The following is a 26,761-nucleotide window of genomic DNA, read 5'->3' as shown; positions in this document are numbered from 1 at the left end:
CGCCTCTAACGACCATCCTATGGCGGCGGCGGCCGGGGGAGTTGTTGGCGGCGGCGGCTCGGCGGCTCTGGGTGACGGCGGCGCCATCGACTACTCGGTGCACGAGGCGTGGAATGAGGCCACCAACGTCTACCTGCTAGTGGTGCTCGCCAGCCTCGCCCTCCTCGTCTACGCGCGCCGGTGAGGGGCCGGGGCTTATTCTGGGGGCGGGGCGAGCGCTCCCGCCCGGAAGCGGCGGCGTCAGCCACGTGTGCGCGGCTCTGCCGGTGCCGACCACCGCTCAGCGCCTTGCTCTCCCTCTCTCTTTCCCTCTCTTCTGTCTTCCTTCCTCAGGAACAAGAGGAGGATCATGCGCATATTCACGCTGCCCCCCGCTGCGGACACGCTGCCCGAGCCCAACTTCTACGACAGCATGAAGAAGATTCGCCTGCGGCAGCAGCTGGAAATGTACTCCATCGGTAAGCGCTTGCTGGGAGGCAAGCGGAGGTCTGGGGGGGTGGAATTCAGCCTGAGCAGGCACCCTCGGGGCTTGCCTACCGGCACGCTGTTAGCCTCAGGGCCCTGTTGTCATGTGCAGGGGCTCTGTGGTAGTCTGGTTTGCATGGGGACAGCATAAAGAAACACAGAATCAGGGAGCTACTGTGTGGTTATTTTCTAGTAGTGAAAGCGAATCTGATGCTGATGTCAAAAGGAGCTCCACTTTTTGGGAATGCCTGAATATTAAGTAGAAGTATTTGTACAACTTCAGAAGACTGTCTGCAGAATCGCTAGTGATTCAGCTTCGTTCACTGAAAATAAATGAGAACTGTACCATAGCAACAAGTGTTGCTGCTCCCATCTTAATGTTGAAGGTCAGGATGGAGGTAGCAGAGTGCCTCAAGGCTCTGAGATACCATAGGTCTACCTTAGAGACTCATTTGTGTTCATGTCTGCCACATATATAAGCTTAGAGGGAAGATGGGCAGGAAATACTTCATGCTTTAAAACCACCTTTTAAATGTAAAGGTTCTTAAGCTAGGCCACTGCATTCTGTACAAATAAAAAAGGATGCACTTCCTACAAATGGATGCCTGTTGACATCCTTTGGGTTTTTTTTGCTCATGCACAACTCTTTGATCTTGTTTTGCCCTGCTAACCAAATCAATTTTGAAGTAAATGTAGCTGTTAGTATGTGGCCTGTATACTGCGTAGGAGATGAGTGCTGAGGACATCTGTTGTATGACTAAAGAGTTCTGTGGATCATCTGTTATAGCCCTTCTGAACCTGTAGCCTTTAATTTTTTTTTTAATGAAAGGCTCTGAATGGGATTGTAGTTTTCTGCCATTAATTTACTTAAATATTGCAATGATACTACTGCCTGGCCTTTCCAAGGCTGTATGCTAAAGCATGTGTTGCATTTGTTGACTGAAACTTCCCCATTGTGTAGCTGAGCTTTGGAACTACACTCTCAAATCTATTTCTACATTGTTATATTATATGCATGTATACATATGTGTGTATATATATGTATATTTTTCACATAAATTTAAGTAGAATAATTGGTGCTGATCAGTGTTTCTTTTTTTCAGCAAGGAAGTATGAACAGCAGCAGCCACCAAAACAGACTGAAAGTGTACAGCTCTCAGTGGAATGAAGTCCACAATTGTAAGAATTCAGGATATGCTTGCAGTGCTGATAACAAGAGTCAGAGTGGGACCATTTTCAATGCCTTTTAGTTGATACATAGCTGAAAGCAAGGAGGAGAGGAAGGGAATTCTCCTAAAAACTTAGTTTGCGGCAGCTTCTCTTTGAGCCTGCTGAATTAAACTGAATGCCCACTGAAGCAGTCAGCACAAAAGTACCAAATGTAGGACAGATTTGCTCAGAGAAACCTCTGAGAGTAGAGAAGTGCACTCATACCAATGTTTTAAATTATTTCTCTCATTGCCAGCACCTTTGAAATAAACTCCTACCTTCCCAGATGATGGTACCCTAGAGAAAGAAAGGCAGCAGCTACCTGCCTGGACACTGCTGAATTTGACAACAGAAATGTGGTTTGGTGTCTTCAGTAAATGTGAATGAAGATATTGTGCCCTTTCTGTATAGTGAAGGTGAACAGGTTTTGAGCAGCAGAAATGCCATTGGCAATAGTGCAGAAAGAGTGAAATCTCCACTATGGAGATTACATATACAAAACTGTGAACCTTTCTTGTAGAAACTTGGGAGAATGAACACAATAAATTTCATGTCTATAGGACAGCCAAAGCACTGTAATGTTATAGAAAAGATGACTGATTAGCCTGTTGTAGTAAAATTGGTTTAAAGAGAAGGATTGTCTGTGAATATCTGCATAAACAGAGCCACTAACAGGGAGTGTGGCCTATCCAAAAAAAGGTGGTAACTTTTTTTTTTTTTTAAACGAACTTGACCGAATTACAAAACCATTGATTTCTAGGGAACACTGTAGAAATGACTTCTTGTTTAAAAGCAACTAGTAATGAAAAGTACTTGATGATGTATCATGCTGTAACTCTGAATGTTACCTGTCTTCACTAGGCTGAATTGTGAACTGGATGCTAAGAAAACAGTATAGAGTTGAGAGTATATGCTTAGAACGATGTGTGTATATGTATATATTTTTGATTTGTGCTCAAGGTGCATGAAGTCTTGGAGCAATGGTAAGCCAACAGCACTCCAGGCTCCATTTAAGTATTAGGAAACTAATTTGTTCAACTGTTTTTGTTTATTAAATTGAGATGATCTGTGCTTTGTTGCCTCTGGAGACAGGCAAAGGTTACTGGGAGCTGGCTGCAGGTCTCACTTTCTTAAGCGGTGGGCGAGTGGTGGCCTAGCTCAGGACAACGCAGTAAAGTGCGGTGTGGGCAGCCGCCGCTGGTGGGAACCGAATAAGCGCAGCGCCGGGTGCTGCGCCGGCTGTGGGGGGATTTTAACCGTCCTGCTGGCCGTTTCCCCCTTGGAGTGCTCTGCTGCGGGGCTGCACCGCGGGTCTCTGGTCGCCGCGGACAGATGGCAGCCTCGGTTTTTGTGCCGTCTCTCTGGTGACCAGCGGAAGGAGCTGCCCCGCTCCGGCTTCTGACCGAGCTCCCGGGGGACGGAGGAGGGGGAGCGCCGCCGAGCGGGGCCTCCGGTTCCGGTGCGCCGGCGGTTGGAGGGGAGGGAGGGAGGACGGAAGCGGCGCCTTGCTCCCTGCCGCCGTCGTGACCTCACTTCCTGTCGCCGCTTCCGGCTCCGGCGCGCGCGCCGGCTTCTGCTGCTGCTTCTGCTGCTCGAGAGGCGCCCGCGGGGCTGTGAGTGTGTGTGGGGGGGCGCCCCACCGGCGCGCGTGGCGGCCGTTGGCTGGCAGGATGCGCGCGCGCGTGGCGGGGGGAGGAAGGAGGGCGGCGGACGCCTATCGGGGGACTTAGCCCTCCGTGCTGCCCCGCGGCCGCGGGGTGAGCCACCTGTACGCGACGCGTCGGCCGGCTAACTCGGCGGCGGCAGCAGAAGCAGCTCGGTCTGCTTCGGCATAGCCTGGCAAAGAGGCGTCCCAGCGCTTGCGATGTACGAACCCGCAGCGTCTCTCCGTCTGTAGCTGATAACGTCTCGGCTTGGCGCCCAGCTGAGCTGGGGGCGCTTAAAAACCTCGAGCAGCTTTGCCTCGGTGTTCACAGACTTAAGGTACTAACATGAGCTTTTCTGTCAGGACTGTAGGTTTGAAGGTGAGGCAAGAAAGGCAAAAGCTGCTCAGGGTGTGTGTTTTTACCTTTGTTGCGGCCCGAGGAGGTTTTTGCTCGAACCGTGACTGGAAGGTGATTTGTTCCTCTGGCTCAAGCGAGTCTTTGATCCTTGTCCTAGCAAAATCACTCCCAGTTTTGTCGGGGGTTTCTATAGTTTTACTGTGGAATTGTATTTTGGGGCAAAAGGTGAATCTTAAAGATGTAGTGTGATAAAGACAGAGCTCTTAATATTTTACCTCCAAGTTAATATTTTACCTCTGAACACAGCAATAAGTATTTTCTTTTGTCGTGGTAGAAGATTCTTCCCAGAACTGAAGGCATGTAGAGATACACACACACACACCTCATTTTATTTTTTTTTTTTTTTACATTAATCCATATTAGTCAGGCTATTAATCATATACAGAAACCAATTCTCTTAATAACTCAGTGGGAACAAAGTTCTCTGAAAGTTATTGGAAGTCTTGGGTGGGGTAAGCTTGTGACCTTTAAAAAATGGGGTAAGCTTTGTGCCAAAGTTTTCTTCAGCCATGCTTATTTTAGAGAATGCTGTACAGAGGCAGTTCTTTTCTTTTTTTTCCTTTCTCCCCCCCCCCCCTTTTTTTTTTTTTTTTTTTTTTAGCTTGCCTGGTACTGTTTAGAAAGCGGTTAAGCTGTTTTGATGGGTAGGTTTAAAGGTGTCTTGTCACGCAAAGCATTTAAGGGAAGGTTTCCAAATCAGTTGCCTGATTTTGTTTAGCTAAAAAAAATTGTTCTGAAGTGAGGGCTGTGCAAATTTAAACTATGTTAGGAGTTAACAGACAGCCAAAGGCAAGGATCAGTGCACTTAGCTCTAGGGGCTTTCTTTAGAAGAGTTTGAGAATACTGAGTTAAAAGCTAAAAACGGGAGCTAAGATAAGTGATACTTATGTACTATGTTTAAAACTTTGCCTCTGTAAGGTACATTAAAAGCATTAACTATTTTCTCTCAATTATAAGTTGTATACTCTTAAAAATCTGACCAGGCTGTTGCATCCATGGGAGCTGCTGAACAGTCTGCTTTTTGTAAATGTAGTCTTCACATGGAGTTACAACCATGACTCTCTAATCTTACATGAAAAATTACACTCTTCTAGTAAGTGACAGAAAAGTCATCTTGGTGCTCATAACTAAGATGTAGGCAAGGTTTTACTTGGTGTTGCACAGAAGATCAAAGCTTTCAGACAAAGCTTCATACATTCCCTGACAAGGCTCAAGAAGATCATAAATGTATGTGTTGTGAGCATAACTGTGTTTAAAGCTGAAGACATCACAGGCTCTGTAACCTGAAGATATCTTTCCCTGTGCTACAAGCACATCAAGTTTCACTCAAGCCAATGTTGCATGCCCAGTTAGTGTGAGTTGTCCTGACCCAGCTTAGATTAGATGAGAACACAGCCTGTAACAGCTGCCGCCATAACGAAGCTGTAGCAGGTATGAATTTCAGCAGTGCGATGCTCAGGTGATGCTAAACTCTCTCTTAAACTTCACTTCAAAGCCCACCTAATGCATTGTGAGAGCCATAGCAGAAATCATTGTTTGATTTCTACCACTGACAGCAGTAGAAGCTCTGGAAATGGGAAAGACATCCTAATGCTCTCGTCCTAGGATGGCTTGCAAAGAAGCATGTTCACTGCAGTGCAAAACTGTTCGTTGGGTTGTTATGAGTCTTTTATGTAGTCTGAGTTTGGCATATATGATTAAGCAGAATTAGCCAAAAGCCTGGAGACAGCACAGGGCTCTGGAATGTTTCCCTGTTACCTGGGCAGTTACTCATGTTAGCTTACTTCCGTGAGCATAATGATTCCTTTTAAAGTCCTCCTAAACTCAGGAGTGCCATTAATATTGGGCAAGCTGAAATTACATACGCTACAGAGAGAAAGGTGGATCTGTCACTTAACCTCTCTTTCAGAGGAAGTGAAAAGATTTTGACCCAGCCCTATTTTCGACATTAAAGAGATTAAAGAAGGCACGTAGTTCCAATTTTCAATGGGGAAGAAGCCTCTTGTTGGAAAGCATGTTATTAATTCCATGATGTCTTTGGCCTGTTATGCCTTAAGAGCACTAGTGTTTGCAGAAGGTTTGCTGACATAATGCACTCTTCAGCCTGCTTACTCATGATTGGAAGACCTGATCAAAAGGCATTTCCTTTCCCCTCTGAACCCTTGAACCGTGTTTTAGTCATGGAAGGGAATTACGGTGATGTAACCTTGTTTATTAACATAGTCACTCAAATGAAAATGTAGCACTTCTTCTTGTCCTCGAGACAGGGCTGCCACTGGCAGAGCAGATGGTCCAGTGCCTCAGGCCCCTGTGAATGGAGGTAAGATCCTTTACGTTGCAGCCCCGTTTCTATTGTGGCATAAGAGTTAAGAAAAAAATTGCTTATAGTCTGACTAAAGCTCTATCAGAAACTGTTCTCATCTAGGTCAGTGGGATTCTGACCTGGCTAAGAGGCAGATACTGAATGTGAATGGAGGTATTCAGTGTGTGTTGTTGTTACTGGCAGGACATGCTAAAGCCAGAGCAAACCTCTAATGAGCAATGTGAAGTAGGGGAGTGGAGATGGCTGCTACTTTTTTCCTCAGCAGAAGATAACAATGGAGGAAAAGAAAGTCATATGAAGAGCGAAAGGCTCAGCTTTTTTTACACAGGGAAAATCCTAGCTAAATAGCTTTATATTTTATTTTATCCCCCCTCCATGCCACACACACACACTTTGAAGAAAGAAAAAGTACTGATAAAACTTCAGTGCTCTGTTGTCTCCATGGAATCTGTGTTTTCAAGGAAAGGGCTAAGAACCTTTCTAAGAATGAAAGCGCTCTGCCTGGTTTTTGTATGGAATGTCTGAACTTTGGGTGTTACTTTAATAAAAATAATTCCTGATCTTTTTATGGAATATCTAAACTCTGGGCGTTACTTTAAGAAAAATACCTCCAAACTCCAAGATTAACAGAATTGCTAAAAGGAGTTAGTTCTCAATGAGAAAAAACAATAAGCTGAATTTGGAATTTCTGAACCAAACCCTCAAAGGCAACTTGTGGCAAAACTCCAAAAAAGAAAAAAAAAAAACATTTTTTAATAAAAATGACTGTATTACTCCTTTTTTTCAGTTGTAGCTGGAAACTGCTTTGAAAAGTGTTTCTTCCCTTACAGAAGCCTATAAATGAGATGTTTAGGAGAAATAGGTTTAAGTTTAGTGTAACATGGAGATATATTAAAAATGTTACAAGGGGCTGCTCAAATTAGGGATCTTTTTAAAGTGGAGTCAGAGGAAAAAAACTTATATTCACAAATATGAATAACAATTCCGAATCTGCACTGGAGTAGTTCCCTTCAGCTTCTGCCAGGCTGCCACACTTGCACATGTTTAAATTGTGTTAGACACCTCTACTGTGTAAAAGGCATGTGCAGCTCTAGCTTATTGCTGATGAGGACTGCAGTTCGGATGAGGTTCTATCAACATTTTCCATTTTTGCAATAGAATAGAGTATTTTAAAAAGCCACGACCAGCAGGAGGGCTGTATTATGTACCAAAATATCATCTGGATCATCCTGAAAACGTAGCTTGTAATATTCTTTTGACTGACAGCATAGGGTGTGAAGTATAAATTCCTGTACAGGGAAGATGTATGTTGGTTGTGCAATGGGAGAATCCATGTGATCTTGTTATTTATGGCACTTTTCTCGGATGTCTTTCTGTGAATAGAACAGCTGCTATGAACTTTACCCAGCACAGAGTACTAAATATATTTGGACTACTCTGTTTTACTGTTGCTTAGATAGTGGCGTATGCTCTACTGAGCAGTATTAGCGCTAACTTATGTGACACCAAGGGTAAAAACAGAGCAGAACTTAGACAACCTTTTTGTTGACTGATGAAAATCTCAGAGGAAAAGAAGTAAGGATGTTATCTGCAGCTTTGGTTGGTGGATTTTAGGGAGTGATAGTTTAAGGCATGTAACTTCTGTAACATGAAAGAGTGGATCGACAGAAGAGAAAAATGTTTTTTCTTTTGAGAGGGGAGTTGGAAGGGGAGAGGCCATCAGGCTTTCTACATTTTATTTCTTTTCTGCATGATCATTTTCTTAAATAGCAGCAACTATTGTTTATAGAAACTCCCTCACTTCACTGATGAATTGTGACTCTTCTTGCATTTAGTATGTGGCTGTGCCATTGCTAAATAGATCCAACTCTGCAATCAGATAAGACTTGTAATAATTGTTGTTCTTAGCTCTAATAAATAATTGTGTTCACATGACCTGTTACTGGCCAGTGGATTTTTTCTTAGGCAAAGTATGCATTGCTTGTATTGCACATTTATTTAAAGCTCTTTTTATCACAACAGATTGAAAAATTTAGCAGCCAAAAATACCTTTGAGTCCATTAAAATATTTCCTCACCCTGACTGCATTTTTTTTTGTGTGACAGTTGAAAAATATCACATCTTTTTCATTTTGAATTTAGTAACAACCCAAAAGCCGTAGAAGTGTTGCACTTTAGGCTTTTAAGATTATTTTTGCCATTGCTGGTGGGAGAATTGTTCTCTGTTATTACTCTGTTCTCTTTCAACCTCAGCAAATGCCAAATGCAAACCACTCGATGGCTCATCAAAGGTTCTTGAAATATTGGTATGGCAGCACTCTTAAAACTTGTGGCTTGGGCCACTGTTTGAGTTAGTTGCCCAAGAGTATTGTAGAAGTACTGGGTCCATTACTGAATTTTTTTATGTCTTCCTTACAGATGTGAGAGAGAGTAATAATGGTAAAGCCTTTATAAAGAAAGTATTAAGATCATTGCTCTGGCAAAGAATTCTTAATACTGCTATGTAACTCTTAAACAGCATGTGGAGGTCATTGAAAACTAGGTGACGTGGTAACTTAATTGCCATTGAGAAATCTGTGATTTTGTTGACTCAATCAATATATGATAGACACAGGGAGAAAATTGCATAGAGTTGCATTATCTCATGAGCTAACAGTTGGCAAAGTAGTGTCCTTTTCTGTTCTGTCAGTACTATTTTGATCATGAAAGAACTCCATTTGTTTGAGAACCATAGCCTGGGACAGATTTTTTTCTCTTGACCTGCTCCTTGGCAGAAGATCCTACTGAAGAAGGAGTTGTAATTTCTTGTTATTTGAGGCAAAGAAGTATTCTCCTGCCGTAATTCACCTGTTAGAACCCATGATCAAAACACTTGTGGTAAAAAACTGATAGTTTTGCAGCGTTTCTCACAGATGTTGTAAAAATTCTATTGCCTCTTTGGAGGGCCAATGACATCTTCCAATGAGATATCAACCAGATCTACTATTTCTCTCCTAAAGGCTCGAGGAGTAAGAATCTGTGGCCAGGGATCCGAAGGTCTGGGAGAAAATCTCCAGGACTGGGAGGAAAAAATGCAGCCCCAGTCGTTATTGAAAGGGGGACTGTGTTTTGGGAGCTGAGAGGATCTAGAACCTCAAGTTTGCTTTAATAGTCCCCTTTTGTAGTCTGCTGCTTGTATACATGGCTATGATCTTTTTTTTCACCAAACGTTTGTTGAATGAAGGTGTGGCACTATACCTTGATGCCTCTTGCAGGTGTTGTGTGAGTAGAAATGGCAGTGACTTTATGGTACTGGGTCTTTACTAAATACTCAACATAATCATGATGAATGTTTGATTAGCTTGTCCATAAGTAACAACGTAGGGTACATTTCTCAGGCAGAGCAACCTGCAGCCCACAGGAACACTCGCCAAGAGCAAATTGTTTTGGTTCTTTTGGTTTTGCTCAGTTGGACACCGTTGTTCTTTATTCAGGCATGGAGATGGGAGGGGAACTCTTTGCTCAGAGGGAGAGGCGCTGTGTGACGCTGAAAAGCCCAGCATGGTATGCTTCTTGTCTGTTTCTTTTTTCCTTTTTCCTTTTTTTTTTTTTTTATTACTAAATTTATCAGAATCTCTGGGAGATGCTGAGAGCACATGGCCAAACAGTCTGCTTATAAGGGTGGCAGCTCCTCAAGGGGAAGATCAGGAAAGTGAGTTGGAAGATCTGGAAATGGGTAGGGCCTGAAGAAATTTTGATGGAGCTGCCAACTTTCAGCAGACCTTAGGAATTTAGATCATAGAAATATTGTTGGATAAGTGCAAGGAGTTGCTACACTGTTGTGTTAAAGGTCCTCAGATTGTGTTCCTGCTCAGGAACAGAGCACACTATGGTATGGTAGCCTAGAAGAGGGAAAAGATGTGGCTAATAGCAGTGCTAGTTCCTATAGTACAGGAACAAATGGATGTTAAATGAAATTGCAGAGCACTATATTTGAAACTTGGCATAGTTATACCATGTGATACTATTGAGACCAAAAGTTTAGTCAGATTCCAAGCAGAGCTGGACATTTATATAAATTATGAAAATATCCAGAGTTGCAGTAAATAGGATTAAAAATAAATTAGGGATATAAACCTTCATGCTAATTGATGAAGTCAGGAAGGAATTTCCCCTTTGGGTGAATTACATCATTGTTCACTACCCAAGTTATTACACCTTCTGAACCATCTGGTCCCAATCACAGGAGGCACAATTCTGGAACAAATGGACCAGGAATCTGCCGTGTCCTGGCAGTTCATAATGTATCCTGTCTAGGTAAGGCTGCCTTTAAAAGGATGAGGAGGCCATTTTCCTTCTTTGTGGAGATTTTCTGAAGCAGCCTGTGCTATGATGTGTGTCTGCTTTTCTAACTTCCTCACTTAAACAGCAAGATTTAACCAACTGCCTTTTAAAGAAACCAGAAGGTCACCTGTCAACGCCTCAGTAGCAGCCAACATAAAGATGGAACCTGTGACAGACACAAGAGACATTGCTGTATTGCTTCTTAGAAAAAAGCAGCTCTGTGAGCAGCCAAACTAGTGAAGATGAGTTTCCTGCCGCTTTTGGGGTTTCCCTTCTTTCTTCCCATCAGCACAACAGCAGCACCATTGTCTTCCCTCATTTTCCCAGCAGCACAGTGACTGAACAACTCAGCAGTACTTCTTTGTTCCTGGGTGTATTAATAAAAACATGCTGTCTCCCAGATGTTTATAGACAAGGCAGGTTGATGAAGGGACTGCGTTGGTTATTTCTTGGGCAGAGCTGTTGCGGGAATGGTATACTGGTGAAATCTTCATCCTTCTCTATCAGAGTTGGTTGAAATCAGCCAAACAATTTAAAACTTACAGTGCACAGAAGAGTCGGTATGCTTGTTAACTTGTGGTTTCCTTGGGAAAACAGGATAAAAATTAACCTTTCAAGGAAGTTGTGGAATGTGTGTTCTCTCAAAGAGATTAATACTTAACACAGTTGTATGTAGCATGGTTGCACTGAATAATTGATTCACATCTGCCTTTAAAACATGTACTGTCTAATCTTGAGACTTTCCCCAAGTATAAGGAAAGGCTTAGTTGCCAAAATATGATAACTGAGTTAACAGTTCAGGAAGTTTTTGTGTTTTATTATTGAGTAACAAAATTCTTCTGCCAGTGCTGGCTGCTGTGAAGATCAAAGCTAGGAGTATCAACCTGCTAGTAAATTGTCTCTTCAAAAGAAAATGGAAAATTCCTCAGTTGGCTTTGGCATCCAGGTGACAGGCAGCCTCTGATCTTCTAAACATTTGGGTTCAAGTGCAATTACTAATCTCTTTCTACAGTTCTCTCTCTGCATGCAGCGGTGGGTATCTGGAAGTTTTGTAACGTGTTGTACATATGCTGAGTGCAGACATCTGATTAATGGGTGAAGGATCATTCTGGTGTAAAATGATTGGATGGCTTTCTAGAGATGTTTTGAGTGTCCTAATGACAAAGCATGTGTGGCTGTCTCTGCTTTCTACTCTAAACTCTTGGAAAATGTGATATTTGTTTTTCCTGAGTAGAAAAAAGCATGTTTCTTGATAGTAGGTGTGATCACTGAGAGAAAAACTTGCAGGATTGCTCGCATTGTAAGTACGTTTGAGGGTAAGAACTTTTAAAAAAGGTAAGAATTGAAGAAATAGATGCTTTTTCTGTAATAACACCTGCACAACAAATACTTCTCCATCCAGTTACGTAACAGATACTGGTTCTGTTCCACCCAGAGCACTGATGGAGGTTTCTCATGCTGTTCATCCAAGGCTGCTCTTCTAAGTTGTATCCTCTGCTGTAATACACAGGAGTCAAAGTCTGAGCCTTTCTGTGCTCAGATGGGAGCCTGTTCCTGCAGGTATTATCCCTTGTTGCTAATACAGAGGAATGGAAATTACTTTGGTTTCACTAGGAGGAGTCAACAAAGGATGAATAGGCTGTCTTTATGAGCAAAGCATGGCCCATCAAGTAGTTTTATGGAAGAAAGGAGGGTTTCAGGTGGGAGGTGGAGTCTGAGAGTTTGAGATGGTAGCCAGTAAGAGGTAGGATCTGTTCTGTTTTTGCTAGGAAGAGGTTTCGGTGATAATCTTTATTTAATGATGGCCTTAACCCTAACAGAAAGAGATAAAAATGGTTTGCTTCTGCCTCACGGTGAACTGCCTTGCAAAATGGGTTTGGTGCCTACCTGTTTACCCTGAAGGTGTCATGACTAAGGATGCTGCAGAGATTTTCTCTTGCACCCCCTTATTCAGCGTTTAGGCAAAATCATCTGGCAGGCATGTGGTTTGGGCTGCTTGTTTGGAGGCAAGATGACTGCATCTCCTTTGTCCTGATGAGTCATTCCAGTGCCTTTGTGTTGTTGGAATGAGTGCTAGTGCTGGTTTTTGCCCTGTTGGTCCCAAGTTTTGGATGAGAGTAAATCCATTGAAACAGAGAAGACTGTTACACTGAGAAAACCCTTAAGCCATTCCTCTCTGCCTCTACCCAAAACTTCATGGCATGATTTTGGGGATAAAGACACACTGAAAATAACTTCGGCTTTTGTCACCTTGTAGTTACATTGTTGTAATGTAGAAGAAATGTATCTTTGGGTAGCTGATAAGCACATAGAAAGAAAATGTATTATGGATGTTGCATGGATTTGGGGACAGTGGGGGATGTAACGGGAAGGCTGACATCTTTGTTTTTCATCTCAGTTATGAACTAAACTCTACATATTTGGACAAGTAAGCAGATAAAGGTAACTTCCATTGTGTTCAGTGGTGGGCAAGTTAGTGGATAGGTCAGCATTTATTTATTTTATTTTTTCAGTTGAACTGGCTGCTGCAGACTAGTTTAGACCTGACGCCTGAAGGTATGTTCTGCAGGACATAAGGCTAGCTAGTACAGGATTTCTTCTGCTCATCGCATTAAGAGCAGAGGCTCAGGTCAGGAGGTTTCACTGGTTACCCTGACTGGCACTAGATGTTTATGTACCTAGCTTGTTGAAACTTTCGTTCTGAGAAAGGAACTACATTTCCTAAAAGGAACTTGAATGAAAATTGGGATTTTATTAAAGACACAGAGGCATATTATTATTCATCTTTCCTTGCTTCATCCCTGTGATGTTTCCTGTTTTGCTTCTTGAGATACAGGTGTCATGATGAGGAGCTTCTCAGAAATGGAAGTGGATGATGAGTCAAGATGAAGAAATCATACATTTAAGAAGTTGGCTCAAGTTTCCGTTACAGGCATGGAATGTTTCTGAGACCAAGCCATGTGAGAAGAACATGAGTAAAGAAGAGGGAGATGTAGACCCAGACTTTCTAGAAGGGATTGCAGGATTTGAGAGGACGCTGCACAAACATCACATAGTTGGCTTGCTTATTCGTTTACCTGTGCCCTTGGATCATAATACCTTATTTGCCTACCTGTCTGGAAGTTGAAAAATCCCTTCATATCTGTGTCTTTAATATAATCATGGCTTCAAGCTTGTTTTAGGAAAAAAGCATAACATCACTGTAGTTTTCATTTATGGATTAGATAGCTGCTGCTTTGTATTTGAAATCTTTTTTTTTTTTTTTTTTTTATGGAAACTTCCATTGAGTATGGAGAAGATCAAATTGTGATAGTTCATGATAGTAACAAAACAGCAAATCTAGAGCTTTTCTTGCATTTAATAAACAGCCTTTGCATAAAAAGTGCAATAGATGCACAGAGAAAAGGGAAAAAAGATAGAACTATCCCTCTGATTTGAGTACCTTCATAATGTATTGTTTCTATGTTGTTCTTAGATGTCATGATTTAATATTAATCAGTTCAATTTTTTTGAAGTTGACTGTTGGTTGCAAAAGCATTCCAGTGAGGTAATGTTTTCTTTTCTTTTTTCTTTCTTTCTTTCTTTCTTTCTTTCTTTCTTTCTTTCTTTTTTTTTTTTTTTTTGGCAGGGCTGTGGGATTTTAAGTGCAGATTACTTAGCTCCCATTAGTATTGACTTGAGGGAGAGCTTTTGAAAAAGGTTATTTTGAACATCTTTGGCTGTTAGGTGAAGTATCTCTGGGAAAATTCTAGCCATGTTTTTCAGTACATTATGATCTTGTAAGCAGACTTATTTGTAAGAAGTCGCTGATATGGAGTTATTAAGACTGACATTTATATATTTAATTTTTTAAAAATGAATGCTATTTTGAAGACTGTTCTTGATCAAGGCAAAGAGCATCTTTGCTTTTCATATGAAGTCTTATCTGATGTTTTATTTTTATTAAAGACTATAGTTATTTCTACATACTGACTGAATATTTGGCCTTTAAGAGCATATAATTAGATGGAAGAGGACAAGCAGTTGTTAAAGGACTGTTTTTCTAATGAAAATATTTTGAGATCATATAATTTTACTTTCTTCTGAATAGATGTGATTAGTGTGTTGGAAGTAGTTTTAGAGTGGATATAAAGGGAACAGTTGAGAGACAGTGGCTGAGAGTGTGTCCAGCTATTTTTGTAGCTAACATTTATATTTTAACATTGGATTATTTTTTCAGTCTCTTAGATATTTCCATATAATTGAACAGCTATATAATTGGATAAAAAAACTATTTGAATTTAGTTATATTCATATTTTTAAAATAGGTATTATTACACTAATTGATAAGTAAATCACAATGACTGTGAGAAAATCCTGCACTATATAATTACTTTAATAGAAGATTAAACATGGGAGAGTATTGTCTGTATAAAATAAAAATGTTTTCATGGATTTTTAGTTGCTGAAACTGAATTCAATAAACTTTAGTTACTGTTGTTGACTGGAACGAGTAAATCTGAACATTTCTCTTCCTGCTATCTCTGACTCTACATTCACCTACTATTTCTCCCAGTATTATTTCATTCATGATGTTTGAGTTGTTTAGCTCAACATGTGAGGCACTTGCAGTGTGAGTTTTTGCATGTTTTTCTAGCAAGCTTCCTTGATGGAGAACTGTGCCTCTCTCTGAGTTTATGCAGTTAAATTCCCTTCATCTTCTGAATAAACCCTAGAGAATCCCAGGCAAAATAAAATCCCAGGATTAGTAGATTAGCCAATGGGACAATTTATATATATATATATATATATTTTATATTTTAAATATATTAGTAACTGTCAGTTATATTTTGAAATAGGTACAGAATATTATTCTCCATGCTTGAATTTCATATTATGTTAGTGATACTAGTGTATCGTGGAATTGAATGCGCGTTAGTGAGCAATATGATCTTGATTCAGGACTACTTTGGAGAATGGAAAATCATGTTTGCCTAGCTGCAAAAACTGGAAGGGATCATGTTTATTTTAAAAACCCTACTTCAAATTTGAAATGAACAAGCTATAAGATAGCCCATTTTTTTTGGTAATCCATTTAGATATTTGAATTAAATGAATTGAGGCGAAGGAGTTCGTTTCTGCTGAAGCAAAAATCAAATTGCAGTAGAGAACTTGTGAAACATTTGGAGACAGTGTTGATTGAAATACTAAGCCCATTTTGACGGGAGTCATTTATTTCACTTTTTCAAAGCAACTGTTTTCCTTATGTCGATTTATTCATCTAATTCAGTACAATATATAGTTACCTCAAAGCTAAGGAACTGATTGGCTGTTGAAAAAATGTGAGAATTTGTTTTCCCCTCCTAATTTATGTAGAGAGAGATATGAGAATAAATGACTTCTGAAGGTCTCAGTCTCCCCCCCCCCCACTACTTTTTTTCTGATACTTAAGTTCTCTGGAAGTGCTTGTATAGAGCTGAGAAGTCTGTGTCCACGCTGAAAGCTGATTTCCATTTTCTCACTTAGTTCAAGGGCACGCATTGCTGTCAGATTTGCACCTTGAATACTTACAGTGCTGTGCAGAGGCACATGTTCCCTTGTTGTGCAGGTCATTTTCTGCAAGGGAAATACATAGTTCTAGAGCAATCCAATTACAGGACATCCACCTAGGGAGAAGAATGCAGCCACCCTTGATTTCAGGTGCCCACACCCACCAAAGCGTGGGCACCCTGGCATATATACCATAACTAAACAGCCTGTCTCCAGCCTGCACATCTGAGCCAACCACAGCGTTTCCTCTGGGCCGCAGCATTTTGGATGACAAGGAAGATGCCTCAAGTCTCCACATCATCTCCTAGGGCAGTTTCTGGTGACATTTTTGGGCCCCTTCAAGTTGTGGTGAGCATAGCAGGATCCTAGCATCCCTTAGCTCCTTTTCAGGGCTCTTGGGTTGGACCCACACTGTCAATATCAGGGTCAGAGATTAACTCAAGAACTATCAGGTTGCTGAAGCTGGAGTCTAGGCAGTGAATATGGCCCTGCCCACATATGGCAAAATTTGCTGGTGTCTACTGAGTCTTAATGGGCATGGCCATGCCCTCCCTTTCAGCAGTCTTCACTCTGCTAGCTAAGATTTTGGCCCTTCCTCAGAAGGGCAGGGGAAGAGGGAGGCTTCCTCTTGGAATCCCTTTTGCTATTCCTGGACTTCGCATCAGCATCCACATGATCCATCTTCCTCTGGGCAACCATCGGGGTGCCGTCATGCATCACTATCACCAGCATAGTATAGCTATAAACACCTTCTCAAGAGGATGGGGCATACTGGCTGCTCAAGCTGTTTGCTGGTGGTGTGTGCTCAAGGAAATACCATCTTTTGCTACCTCAATAAACTTCTCTTCCAAGGGTTTCTCTTTTCTTTATAGCCTCTGTGTCAGCAAGGAGAGAAATTGCAGCTGCTCTAGCTCTTGCCATGAGTGAGTTCACAGATCAACTCACAGGAGGTGATGTGTGTCCCAGTATTCTGCCCATGCCATCACAAATACAGTATATGTTTCCCCTGAAGATGGGCGCTAGACCTCTGAAGCTCAAATGATAACATCACCAACATCACCAGTCTAGCAAAAGCCCATGTAAAACATAAAGCCATCTCTGTGCTAGCTCATCTGAGGGAGAGAGTTCTTGATGACAAGATCCATGACCAACATGCTATATTGAGTTGGTTTGTAGGTCTGCTTTTCCTAAGGTTTTCGGTGCTAATTCTGGCACAGGAGAAGCATTGAAGTGGAGAGCGACATTTTGCTTTGTGGAGGGTAAAGGTTTTCTTGACCTGCTTCACAGGACTGCATGACCTTAGTAAGTTGTCTTGGAGGTGTTTGCTGAGCCAAGTGCCAGGCCATTGGACATTCCCTGGCATATTCTACAGTGACAATTTAATTCCTAGCCAACGTGACGAGTCTATCAGCCACCTGTTTGCTCTGGCAGGACTGTCAGCTTACAGTGGAGCAGCCGGTGCATTAGCTCTGCATTAGAGGTGGAACATGAGGTTCTTAGCTTCACCGTCAACCTCCACCTGTCTTTAGTAGTGATGGCTACAGGAGATAAATATGGGCTAAATGGACTCGGAAGAACAGAGGTCAGCAGCTTTTGAGCTTTGATGGGAAAAGGCCTTTTAATTGGCAGGTGCCATTCTTTGCATGGTCAACATCTGCTGGACAACTTAAGAAAGAAGCTGTCTCGCTCTTCTGACCAATGTCCCATTTGTGGCTTTGGCTTATCTCCAGAAATTATATGCCTATATGATCACCTATTTAAGATTCTGAGGACGTAATATTCGGCTCCCGTTCCTACAAAATGAAGCCAAGGCCACAGCTTTCAGTGTCTCCATAGCTGTTTCCACCTTTGCAACTGTATTACTGTCCAGATAAAGGCACAATTCCCATTGTGACAATATATTGGCCTGATGTGCTTACTCCCGTAACCCCAGCCAGCACCTCTGAGAGTCACTATTCCTCCTTGCTTGGATATTTCACTGATCTTTGCCTCCTTTTGATGTTAATATAGCTCTTTTCAGCAGTGCTACATCTTTGTCACTTCAGGCAAACTGTTTTTGGAAATTGTTGGTGAAAGCCAGCCAGTATGGTTTGACATGCCACTAGCAGATAACTACTCTCACTCCGGCTCCCTTTTAAGAGAGACTGTCTTTGGACTCTGGGGAGCCAAACTACTGGCTCCCTTCTATCTCAAGGGGAAAAGACGTTACAGCTGTTATTTTCTGAAACCCCAAATGAAATGAAAATGGCAAGCAATTTGAGGCTTGAGGTGTCTGATTTCCATTATCTGAGAATTCATATTGTTGACTTTTGGCAAAGTCATTCTGGCTTTTGACCAGAGGGATCTTTGCATAAGCCTCTGAATTTGCAAAACACTTATTTTTCAAATGCCATTAGTGTGTTTCACAGGCAGTTTTTTGTGTTCTTTGTATAGTCAGCACAGAACCATTACCAATTCAGAAGAATGCTATTTGAGTTGTCAGCAGGAGCCAGGGTCTTTAGAAATATTTTGACCGTGTTGATTGCTTGCTTCAGAAATGGGGAAAGGGTTGATTAAGTGAGTGTCAGAGCAGCAATTCATCCATTTCCTTTTATCTGGGATGGATGTAGTAAGTTCACATAGGCTCAGTGGTGAATCAGCCAAAATTGCAGGTGATACAACTCCAGTTCCTGGATTTAACTAGGCTAGTTGTTGACTCAGCATTGACCAAAAACTTGCTTTTTTTTTCCAGGCCTTGCTCACACAAGAGACAAGCATGAGTTCATGCAGAGTCACCTTATATGATGCGGCATGTTTATACAAGCCCCAGCAATTTACGTACCCAGCTTCAATCCATCCTCGAATGTCCAATGGCTTTTTTCTTTTTAGGTCTACGATATTAGACTTTCCAGACAGTCCCTGGGATTGTTTTCACTGCAGTGAAACCCATGGATACATCCCTTTCTATTCAGAGATGACCCCCCTAGATAACAGAGCATGTTAGAGCTTGCTACTGATGTGCAAAAACAGATGGACTTTTGTTGGTCAGAGCAGGCTCTTTCCAAGCTCAAACTGTATTTGTAGCTTCACTCAGTAATGTCTCCATTTCTGATAGCTGCAGAACAGATATTTAGAGTTTTACTCTGATGTGTGTGTTCATCAGACACAATAGAATTACTGAAGCACCCAGAAATGACGCTGCGTTCGGTATAGCTGTGTTAAATCTCCATTAGTCTTGAGGACTTCGAGGCTGATTTCCAAGTACTCATGAGTGTGTCGTTTCCTGCTTCAAGTCTCCCGCCATAGAGATGGTCATGGGGCCATCAATCAAAGACAGAAAAAAGGTTATTGCAAGAACTGGAATTCTTTGAGATACATGGTAGGTATGCAGTCGTCTTCCGCTCATGTTCAGATCACCTTCATGGTCATTGATTTTCTTTTCTTGGACTGTAGATTGACAGGAGATGTGTTTAGTATGTATTTTAGAATGTGTTAACTGCTTAAGTATGAATAAAATGCAGGCTTCCCATCTGAATGGCTAATAAGAGGTTACACAATTTTGATATAAAAGTTGCATTAAGGTGGAAGTTAACATTGTTTTAGAGGTGACTGATAAATGAGAACTTGTTTAGCTTTCAGCAAATAACTGATGCGGAAATGCAAAACAAGTTTTAAAATATTGATTATTTAAATCAGCTTGTCCTATTACTTTACTTAAAACAAAACAAAAATGTGCCTACTGTGGGTTTGCTGTGTCGCAGATAGCTCTCAGCTGTGGACTTGCCAGACTAAAATTCCAACTGAAAAAAGAAATTATAATATCTGATAGAGATTGTAATACATAATATTTATCATTGCTGCAAATATTTGTTTTGATGGGAACTGCATTGCTACTTCCAGTGCCAAAGGCCGAGCCTCAGAGTTTGTTTTGTGGTCGTATACATTTTCCTTTGCCTGCTTCTTTAGTGGTATCCCAAATTGTAACGTTTTTAATGGTCAACCTATCTTGGATTGACTTCTCCTGAGATTAAGGCCCACAATGCTGACTTAGCAGAATCAAAGCTTTAAAGATCTTTCTTTTTTTCTGTGCTGTTTATTATATCCTTTGCTTGATATATAGGCAAAGCTCTGAAGTTTAGGTCAACGAGAAACCACTGCTGCGGTCAGGCTAGCTCATGGGAAGTAGCACCTAAACAGCTGGACTTTGTTACTTTCTCAGGCCTGCAATGGTTCCCACAGCTCAAGCTGGTGACTTCTAGCTTTTGAAACCAACCTAGATATCTCTGAAATATCAGCGCAAAGAGTTATCCTTTGCAAGTCTCTCTGTTCGCATCCGTATGCTCGTAGTAGAGTTTCAAGAGGATGAGGGTTTGCTCGGGGTGTATTCGGACTTGGTCGTGCCGGAGTGTTACCATGCCAGATGTCAACAGCTTGTCAACTATAAACAGAAAAGAAAATAGTATTTTGTATTCGATTTTTGACTTTCTAAAGTTGAAGTAGTGTTCTGAGAAAGTTTCAGTGTTTGTTTATTTGCTCCTTAAAACCTTGGCATACAGACCTATAAATATAAGCTGCCTTAATATTTATGGCTGTGATGGGTCACATATAAATTCACTGATGCCACTTGTAAAGAACAGCAATAAGATCTGTCACAGTCTGCAGGAAAACTTCATAACCTTACTATTAAAATGCATGGTTTTGTAAATAAGGGGAAAACCAGTGGGAAAACACTGAGACCCTCTCACTTTTCGAAAACTTGTAAACCTGTTTGCCAGCTATGGAAGAACTAAAGCCTGCACTTGCCAAATGAAAAAGATGTAGCTTTTTGCAAAGTTACCCAGCTATCATGTGAGCTTAATGGCAGCTGGCTGTTAAGCATAAAGGAAGAATCACCATTGCTTATAAAGTATCATGACCTGCCATTTATCTTTTTTTTTTTTTTTTTTTTTTTTAATACTAACAATTAGGATTTTTAATGTGGTTTGTGAACTGCAAAATCTTTAACTAGAGTTTTGCTCTGATTCTTTCTAGATGATGGTGTAATTCAACCAATGTGAGTTTAAACCACTTTTCAGATTTACCAAATTATCCCTGAATGTCTTCTGCAGCTGAATTTAACCAGTTTAGACATCTTTTATCTCATTATTAGCAAATACTCTGTAGTTGAGGTAAGAATTATGCTTCCAAGCCTGCGTTTCCGCATTTAAATCAATGATTTGCTTTTTCTCAAATGCTGAGGACACAGCAAATTTACTGATTTGTTTGCTATGTTTGAATACGATGTCACAGATTTGAGTGACTAAGAATGGACTAAAAAATCAGGTTTTAGTGAAAATGTTAACTTAAAAACAGCTTTTATTTATAAACTGTAAACCTGTTCAAATGAATTTTTCTCTCTCTTGTTTTAAACCATAACAATGCCATTTTGTGTTAAATGCCTTTTTGCTGAATAAAGTGCTTTAATTGCATTATATAGGATTAAAGCAAATAGTTTTCATACAGCTAAGCCAGGTGCTTTTAGGCAAACATCTTTTTTTTTTTTTTTGGGGGCCTTGACATACATTCAAAAATGTTTCCCACTTAAAGGGAAGCGGTTTAAGGAATTCTCATCGGGTAATTCAGGGTGAACTGTTGCAAGCCAAGTTGCTTGCTTAGGCATCGATCCAGTCAAAGTTCAGCTGCATCCTTTTGCTCTGTGCAGCCTGTGAGACCTCCGCTGATATGGATTAAAGCAAGGAGCATGCCGCATCTTTCCTGAATGGGACGGGTATACCCTCGCTGTTACGCGCGCTTTAATTGCGTGAGCTCAGCGTGCGTTCGGCGCGCTCGCTCGCGGGCAGCTTTGCTGCTTTGCAAAGGTCACCTGCAGCGCCAAAGCCGGTGGCTTGTGGCAAAATGAAATTGCTTCTCCCCGTCCATGCCTGTGCTTGGAGGGAGGGGGGGAAAAAAGAAAAAAAAAAGAAAAGAAGAAAAAAAAAGAGAGACCGTTCTGTCGCTTTTAATACGAGCTTCGCTGGATTGGCTTGTGTCGGTAGCGGCCCCGTGACGCGGCAGCGTTGTGTTTTATCAGTGCCCACCCCCGGCAGAATTCCTGGCTTAAGAGGAGGCAGATTTTCACCTCTGAATAAGCCTGGCTTTGCACTGATGCTTCTCAGCAGTGTCTCGCATGCCATCCTGGGTGGGAGGGCTTTTTATGCCGTGGCTGCTTGTTTTAAGTCACAGAGCTCTTCTGCCTGTGGAAGTTTGTGTGTTCGAATGTGACTGTGCTGAGTGGTAGGGGATCTATTTTAGACCACAGCCCGTGCTCGCAGGCAGCAAGGCGAGTCGCTGGGAGAGGTCAGCTCCTCTTTCTCTGGAAACAGCTTTGAGTGGGTGAGTTTGCAAAGTTTCTGTGCATGGCTTGCTTTTGGAAAAATGGTTTTGCTAACCCTAAGTGCTTGCTTGTTTTCCCTGAGCGGCTCTGAAAAAGCTCTGTAAAAAACATTTGCTTGCTATAGAAACACTTTGTTCATTCGCTGACAATTATACTTCAGTTAGAGAAAAAAAAGATACTCACCAGCAAATGAGCAACAAAGACTTGTTGATATTTTCCCCTATCTTAACTTTACTGGTTTGCAAAACTGCTGTCTAAACATGACTGCTGCCTGTATTTTTAGCAAGCCTTTTCAGCAACAAAATCTCATGCTACATGTTTCATAGGTATTTTTGCCCTTTCGGCGGTGGAAGCAGGGGTTGGTAGGCACTAAGAAGCATCCTCCGGAAGTTTTGTGAGCTGAAGGTGACGGTCCCTCTCTGCTGAGTTAAACCTGAACTTTATCCTTGAAAAGCCATGAACTTCAGGATTGTTTCCATATTGAGTAGTGGCATAAAGCATGTTGTAGCAGAATAGGAACTGATGGGTAAACTGTTTCTGTGTATGCCGTAGTTGATTTTTATTTTTATTTTTTTGGAAATAAGTTGAAAGCACTTTTTGTATCCTGAAGTATTAAAACTTGCATCATGCTTGGCCTTGTGACAAGTGCTCTGCATGCAATTTAGAGCCATATAGGGATGTTCTCAGTCCTGAACCACTTGAATTACCCCACCTTTGCTATCCCAAATGTTATCTTAGTAGCCTGAGCAGGTAATTAATTTGTGAGCGTTACAGCCTGAGCAGGAACGAGAAAAGATAAGAAGTGCACACGCAGCTATGTGAGTCGCTTTGGTTAAAAATCAGATTTGATTTCTTTGCAACTCTGCGTTTAATACCGCTGGAATGAAATGCAGTTTCTGCCCAGAATTTGTAGGATCGCCGCATCTCTCTCTCTGCAGGCGAAAAGCCTGAGGAATTGGTTTTAGATAAAGAACAGCACGCAAAAATCGCAGTGGTGAGGCATAACCTATGAGAAGTTGCCAGACAGCGAGCGTTTAGGACAGGTTTTTCAGGCACCGGTAACCAGAAGTGAACACGCCTGTCGGTACAGATTAAATGCGACTGGCTATAATGAAACGCCTGCTGTTTTGAGCACTGCAAGGGAAATGAAGTTGTCCTCCCCCGTATGTCTTGTCATAATGTGATGTGCACGATTTGTCTTTAGAAACACTCTAGTTGCTGTGTTTTGCTCATACTTAGGCAACAACAACAACAACAAAAAAAACCAGCAAAAATGGGAAGTCAGTGAATCTCTGTGCCGTTGATTGAAGGTTAAAATTTGAAACTTTAGTATTAGTCAACCTCTGAGAGCACAAGAGTTGCATAGGATGTGATTTGTATGAATTTTTAATGGTTCACAGAAATACAGTAGCTCCTTCCCTAATTTTCAGCAAGAGACTATTAAACGACATTTATTGGGTTTGTTTCCTTTGGGTTGCACGGTTGGATTACGGATCGGTAATGTGCTCTGATTGCTTCCTTAGACTTTGGACTTAGTCCTGAGCCAAAGTTTTCTTAACCCTTCGTCCTCAGTTGTCAGATGTTTTTGTGTCCTTTCAACGATGATTTGCTCACCCTCAAAAATAATAACTAGCAACTGTTTTTCAATTTGCATGCTGTTTTTTTGTTTCTTTTTTAACTAAAATCTTGCCTGCAGTTAGAAATGTACTGAGAATAGTTTCCAGAATAGCTATCTTAGTAATTGTATGCGTATAAACATGTCCTAAAATGATCTTGTGGTGACCACTTCCTGACTTTTTCAGGCAGCTTCACTTGTCGTGCTGCATGAATCAAGGTGCTTCTTAACCTCAGTTTTGTTTTCTTCTCCCGTGGGAGAGGAAATAGCACTTTGTGTTTACAGCTTTCTACTAAAATGTTTAGCTAGATACAAAATAAACAGAGGGGGGCATCTGGCTCATCTGCCAGCGGGGCATTGAGCCAGGCTCAGTGTTTCCAAAAATCAGGGTGGTGGTGGTAGTGGGGTTTGCCGTGCAGGCTCCGCTGCAGCAGCGTCATGCAACCATCTGAGGAGGCTTTGGCAGAGAGATTATCGCGGTCCTGCAGGTAAATCGATGGATTTGCTAGGGTCTAGGAGGTCAGGTTGAATTGCATTTGGCATTTGGAAAGGTGTACTGATGAAGCATCGTGCAACGTGGGAGAGGAAACAGGGGAACGACTTTCAGCTGTGATGAAAAGAGGTCCCAGATCCAGCTTTCCCTCCTGCGTGGTGTTTTTCTGCAGCTTCTCTGTTGTCCCAATAACAACACAAAATACCACAGGCTCTTGGGTTAGATTAGGTGAGGAGGGGCATAACTCAGCATGCCTGAGCATGCCAGCTATATTTTAGTCTCTAGAAAGAAGCATGCTGCAAGATTTAGTCTGTACTTAGTCGCTGGCCTGCTTTGCAGAAATATTTTGCATTTCTGAAAACTTTCACAGGAGAGCAGATGGAACCTCTTTATTTTCTTTTTTGTATTTTTTTTTGAACATTTAGCATCTTCTACACTGAATGAAGGTGAAAGTAATAGCACCTAGTGATTCAAATGCATATTTACTTTAAAATGTATGTTTGTTCCCTTGCCTCTTTTTATTTTGATGTTGATGTGGTTAAAGATGGGGCTTTGTTGTTGTGTTCTGTCACATTTAAAAACACAAAGGATGTCAAATCAAATCTCCCAAGTTTTGCAGGAAGATCTATTTATTTTCAGCTGTCACCTCACATAAAACAACAGGAATGGTGACTTCTTAGGGCAGCCTTTTCTCCCAAGGCCTCTTATCCCATTTCTGGGGGGGGCAGGTTATGTAGCTCTCGGAGCCCCCAAGAAATTTTAGGAGGCCCTTTGGCCTCCATGAGGGGTTTCAGGAGCTCCACGTGCCCCACCACATGCACAAGTTTTAATTTCTTTGGGACCATCAGGAGCTTTTGTCCCCGGGGAAGCTAATAAGGGCAACCTTGTGACTTCGGAGTTTATTTTGGAATCTGTAGGAGCTGACGGTAGCTTGCAGAGCAGATGCGACCAGCTTTGTCCCACGAGTTTGGTCATGGCAGGGAATGTCCCAGGCGTTGTGCTTCTGCTGATGTGAGAAGCCGCAGCCCTGCAGTAGGTTACTCCATCGGTCAGCAGGGTGGGGGGAGAAGTCACATCCCAGTGTTGGGAATAAAGATTTGCTTTTATCTTGCAGTCAGAAGGAACCGAGTCTCATAAACCTTGCTCATGCATGCATGGTGTGTAGTGCCTATTAAACCTACTGGTGGATTGCAGTCAAGTTAATGGTCAGATCAATACATTCATGCCATTTAAATTCATACCAGCTATCATGAATGTACATGGAGAAACATGGCCCCTTTTCTGGAGAAGAAACCAAGGCACAGACACTAACTTGGTCAAGTCACTGTGTAAATTCATGCAGGTCTGAGGATTTAATCGTGAATCCCCAGGATTAATGAATGGTCCTAGTCCAGCGCTTTATCTACTACCTAAAACTGAACTAGATTGGAGAAATTTTAAAACAAATACAGAAAACAGGGTAAGGAAAAATGTTTCTCTCTTTTCTTGTGCTGTCTAAGCTTCTTTCCCACTCATGTTATCTGCAGAGCCAGACTCACGTAGCAGTGGGTCAATACATGCCCTGACTTATTTGACTATAAAATAATTCTCACTGGCTTGAAGGCATGAGACCTAAATCTTTCAGCCCCAAAATGCTGAAATAATCGCTTCCTAACCACCTTATCTTGGCTCGTGCTGTTCTGTGTCCATGGCTATTACATCCGCTGTAACACTAAAGAAGTGCTGAAAAATCCGTATGAACTACATAGTTTGAGTATAAGCCTGGTAGTCAGTGGTAACCCTCTATGGGAAGGAGCAGAGAACTGTTAACTTAAAGTCAAACTTTTTTTTTCCCCTAGACTTGTATAATGCTTAGGGTTATGTAGGAATATTGTGATTTTTGTGCTGCTCCAGTGATTGAAAAAACATAAGACAAGCATATCCTTGCAGCATGCAATATGCTACCACAATATCATCACACTGCTTGGTCAGTCCTGCACCAGCATAATCCCGGCCTTTCCGAGTCCTTTCAAAATGATCGATATGGTTTGATCAACACTGGCATTGCAAGAAACATTATTGCTTTAGAGGTGACCCGATTTTAATCTTTTCTGAATTGCTTTATGGTTAGACCAGTCACATGCTGAAGTAGGCTCCTGTTAGTGGATTTAAATCATCTGTTTGCTTCTGAAAACATGCATTGTTGCACACTCCACTGAGTATTTCTTTATTTTCTCTTTTTCTGTTGCAGGACAGGACTCTACAGCTGTACCAGTTTGGGAGCAAAATATGGAATGCGTTTCACTGCTGAGCAAATGCAGCCAAATGAACAGTATTTATAGTAGTTTGAAAATCAGCAGTTAGCAGTTTCTTCACATTCGAACACTACCCAGCACTTTCCAGGGAGAACT

The 26,761-nt window shown here is 41.6% G+C and overlaps 1 protein-coding gene across 5 annotated transcripts; it reads left to right on the top strand.

The window, feature by feature from the left end:
- On the top strand, positions 1-26,673 carry SMIM19 (small integral membrane protein 19). 5 transcript variants are annotated; one of them, XM_062574445.1, is made up of 4 exons: positions 1-180; positions 334-458; positions 1,569-1,644; positions 26,602-26,673. In XM_062574445.1, exons 1-3 carry the CDS (start codon positions 20-22, stop codon positions 1,631-1,633), a joined length of 351 nt encoding a protein of 116 aa, XP_062430429.1. In that variant the 5' UTR covers positions 1-19; the 3' UTR covers positions 1,634-1,644; positions 26,602-26,673. The 5 variants fall into 5 exon arrangements, with proteins under 5 accessions (XP_062430429.1, XP_062430427.1, XP_062430428.1 ...); XM_062574443.1 differs by lacking the exon at positions 26,602-26,673 and adding an exon at positions 13,219-14,871; XM_062574444.1 differs by lacking the exon at positions 26,602-26,673 and adding an exon at positions 13,213-13,284.
- Positions 26,674-26,761: the final 88 nt, after the last annotated feature.

Source organism: Rhea pennata, chromosome 4, assembly GCF_028389875.1.
Source record: "Rhea pennata isolate bPtePen1 chromosome 4, bPtePen1.pri, whole genome shotgun sequence".
NCBI classification, from domain to species: domain Eukaryota; kingdom Metazoa; phylum Chordata; class Aves; order Rheiformes; family Rheidae; genus Rhea; species Rhea pennata.
This window is presented reverse-complemented; position numbering and strand designations above follow the sequence as displayed.

Coding starts and splice junctions, on each gene's coding strand:
- SMIM19 (XM_062574445.1), top strand. CDS start 20: ATGGCGGCGGCGGCCGGGGGAGTTGTTGGCGGCGGCGGCTCGGCGGCT. Junction 181..333: donor CTCCTCGTCTACGCGCGCCG/GTGAGGGGCCGG, acceptor TTCCTTCCTCAG/GAACAAGAGGAGGATCATGC. Junction 459..1,568: donor GCTGGAAATGTACTCCATCG/GTAAGCGCTTGC, acceptor TCTTTTTTTCAG/CAAGGAAGTATGAACAGCAG.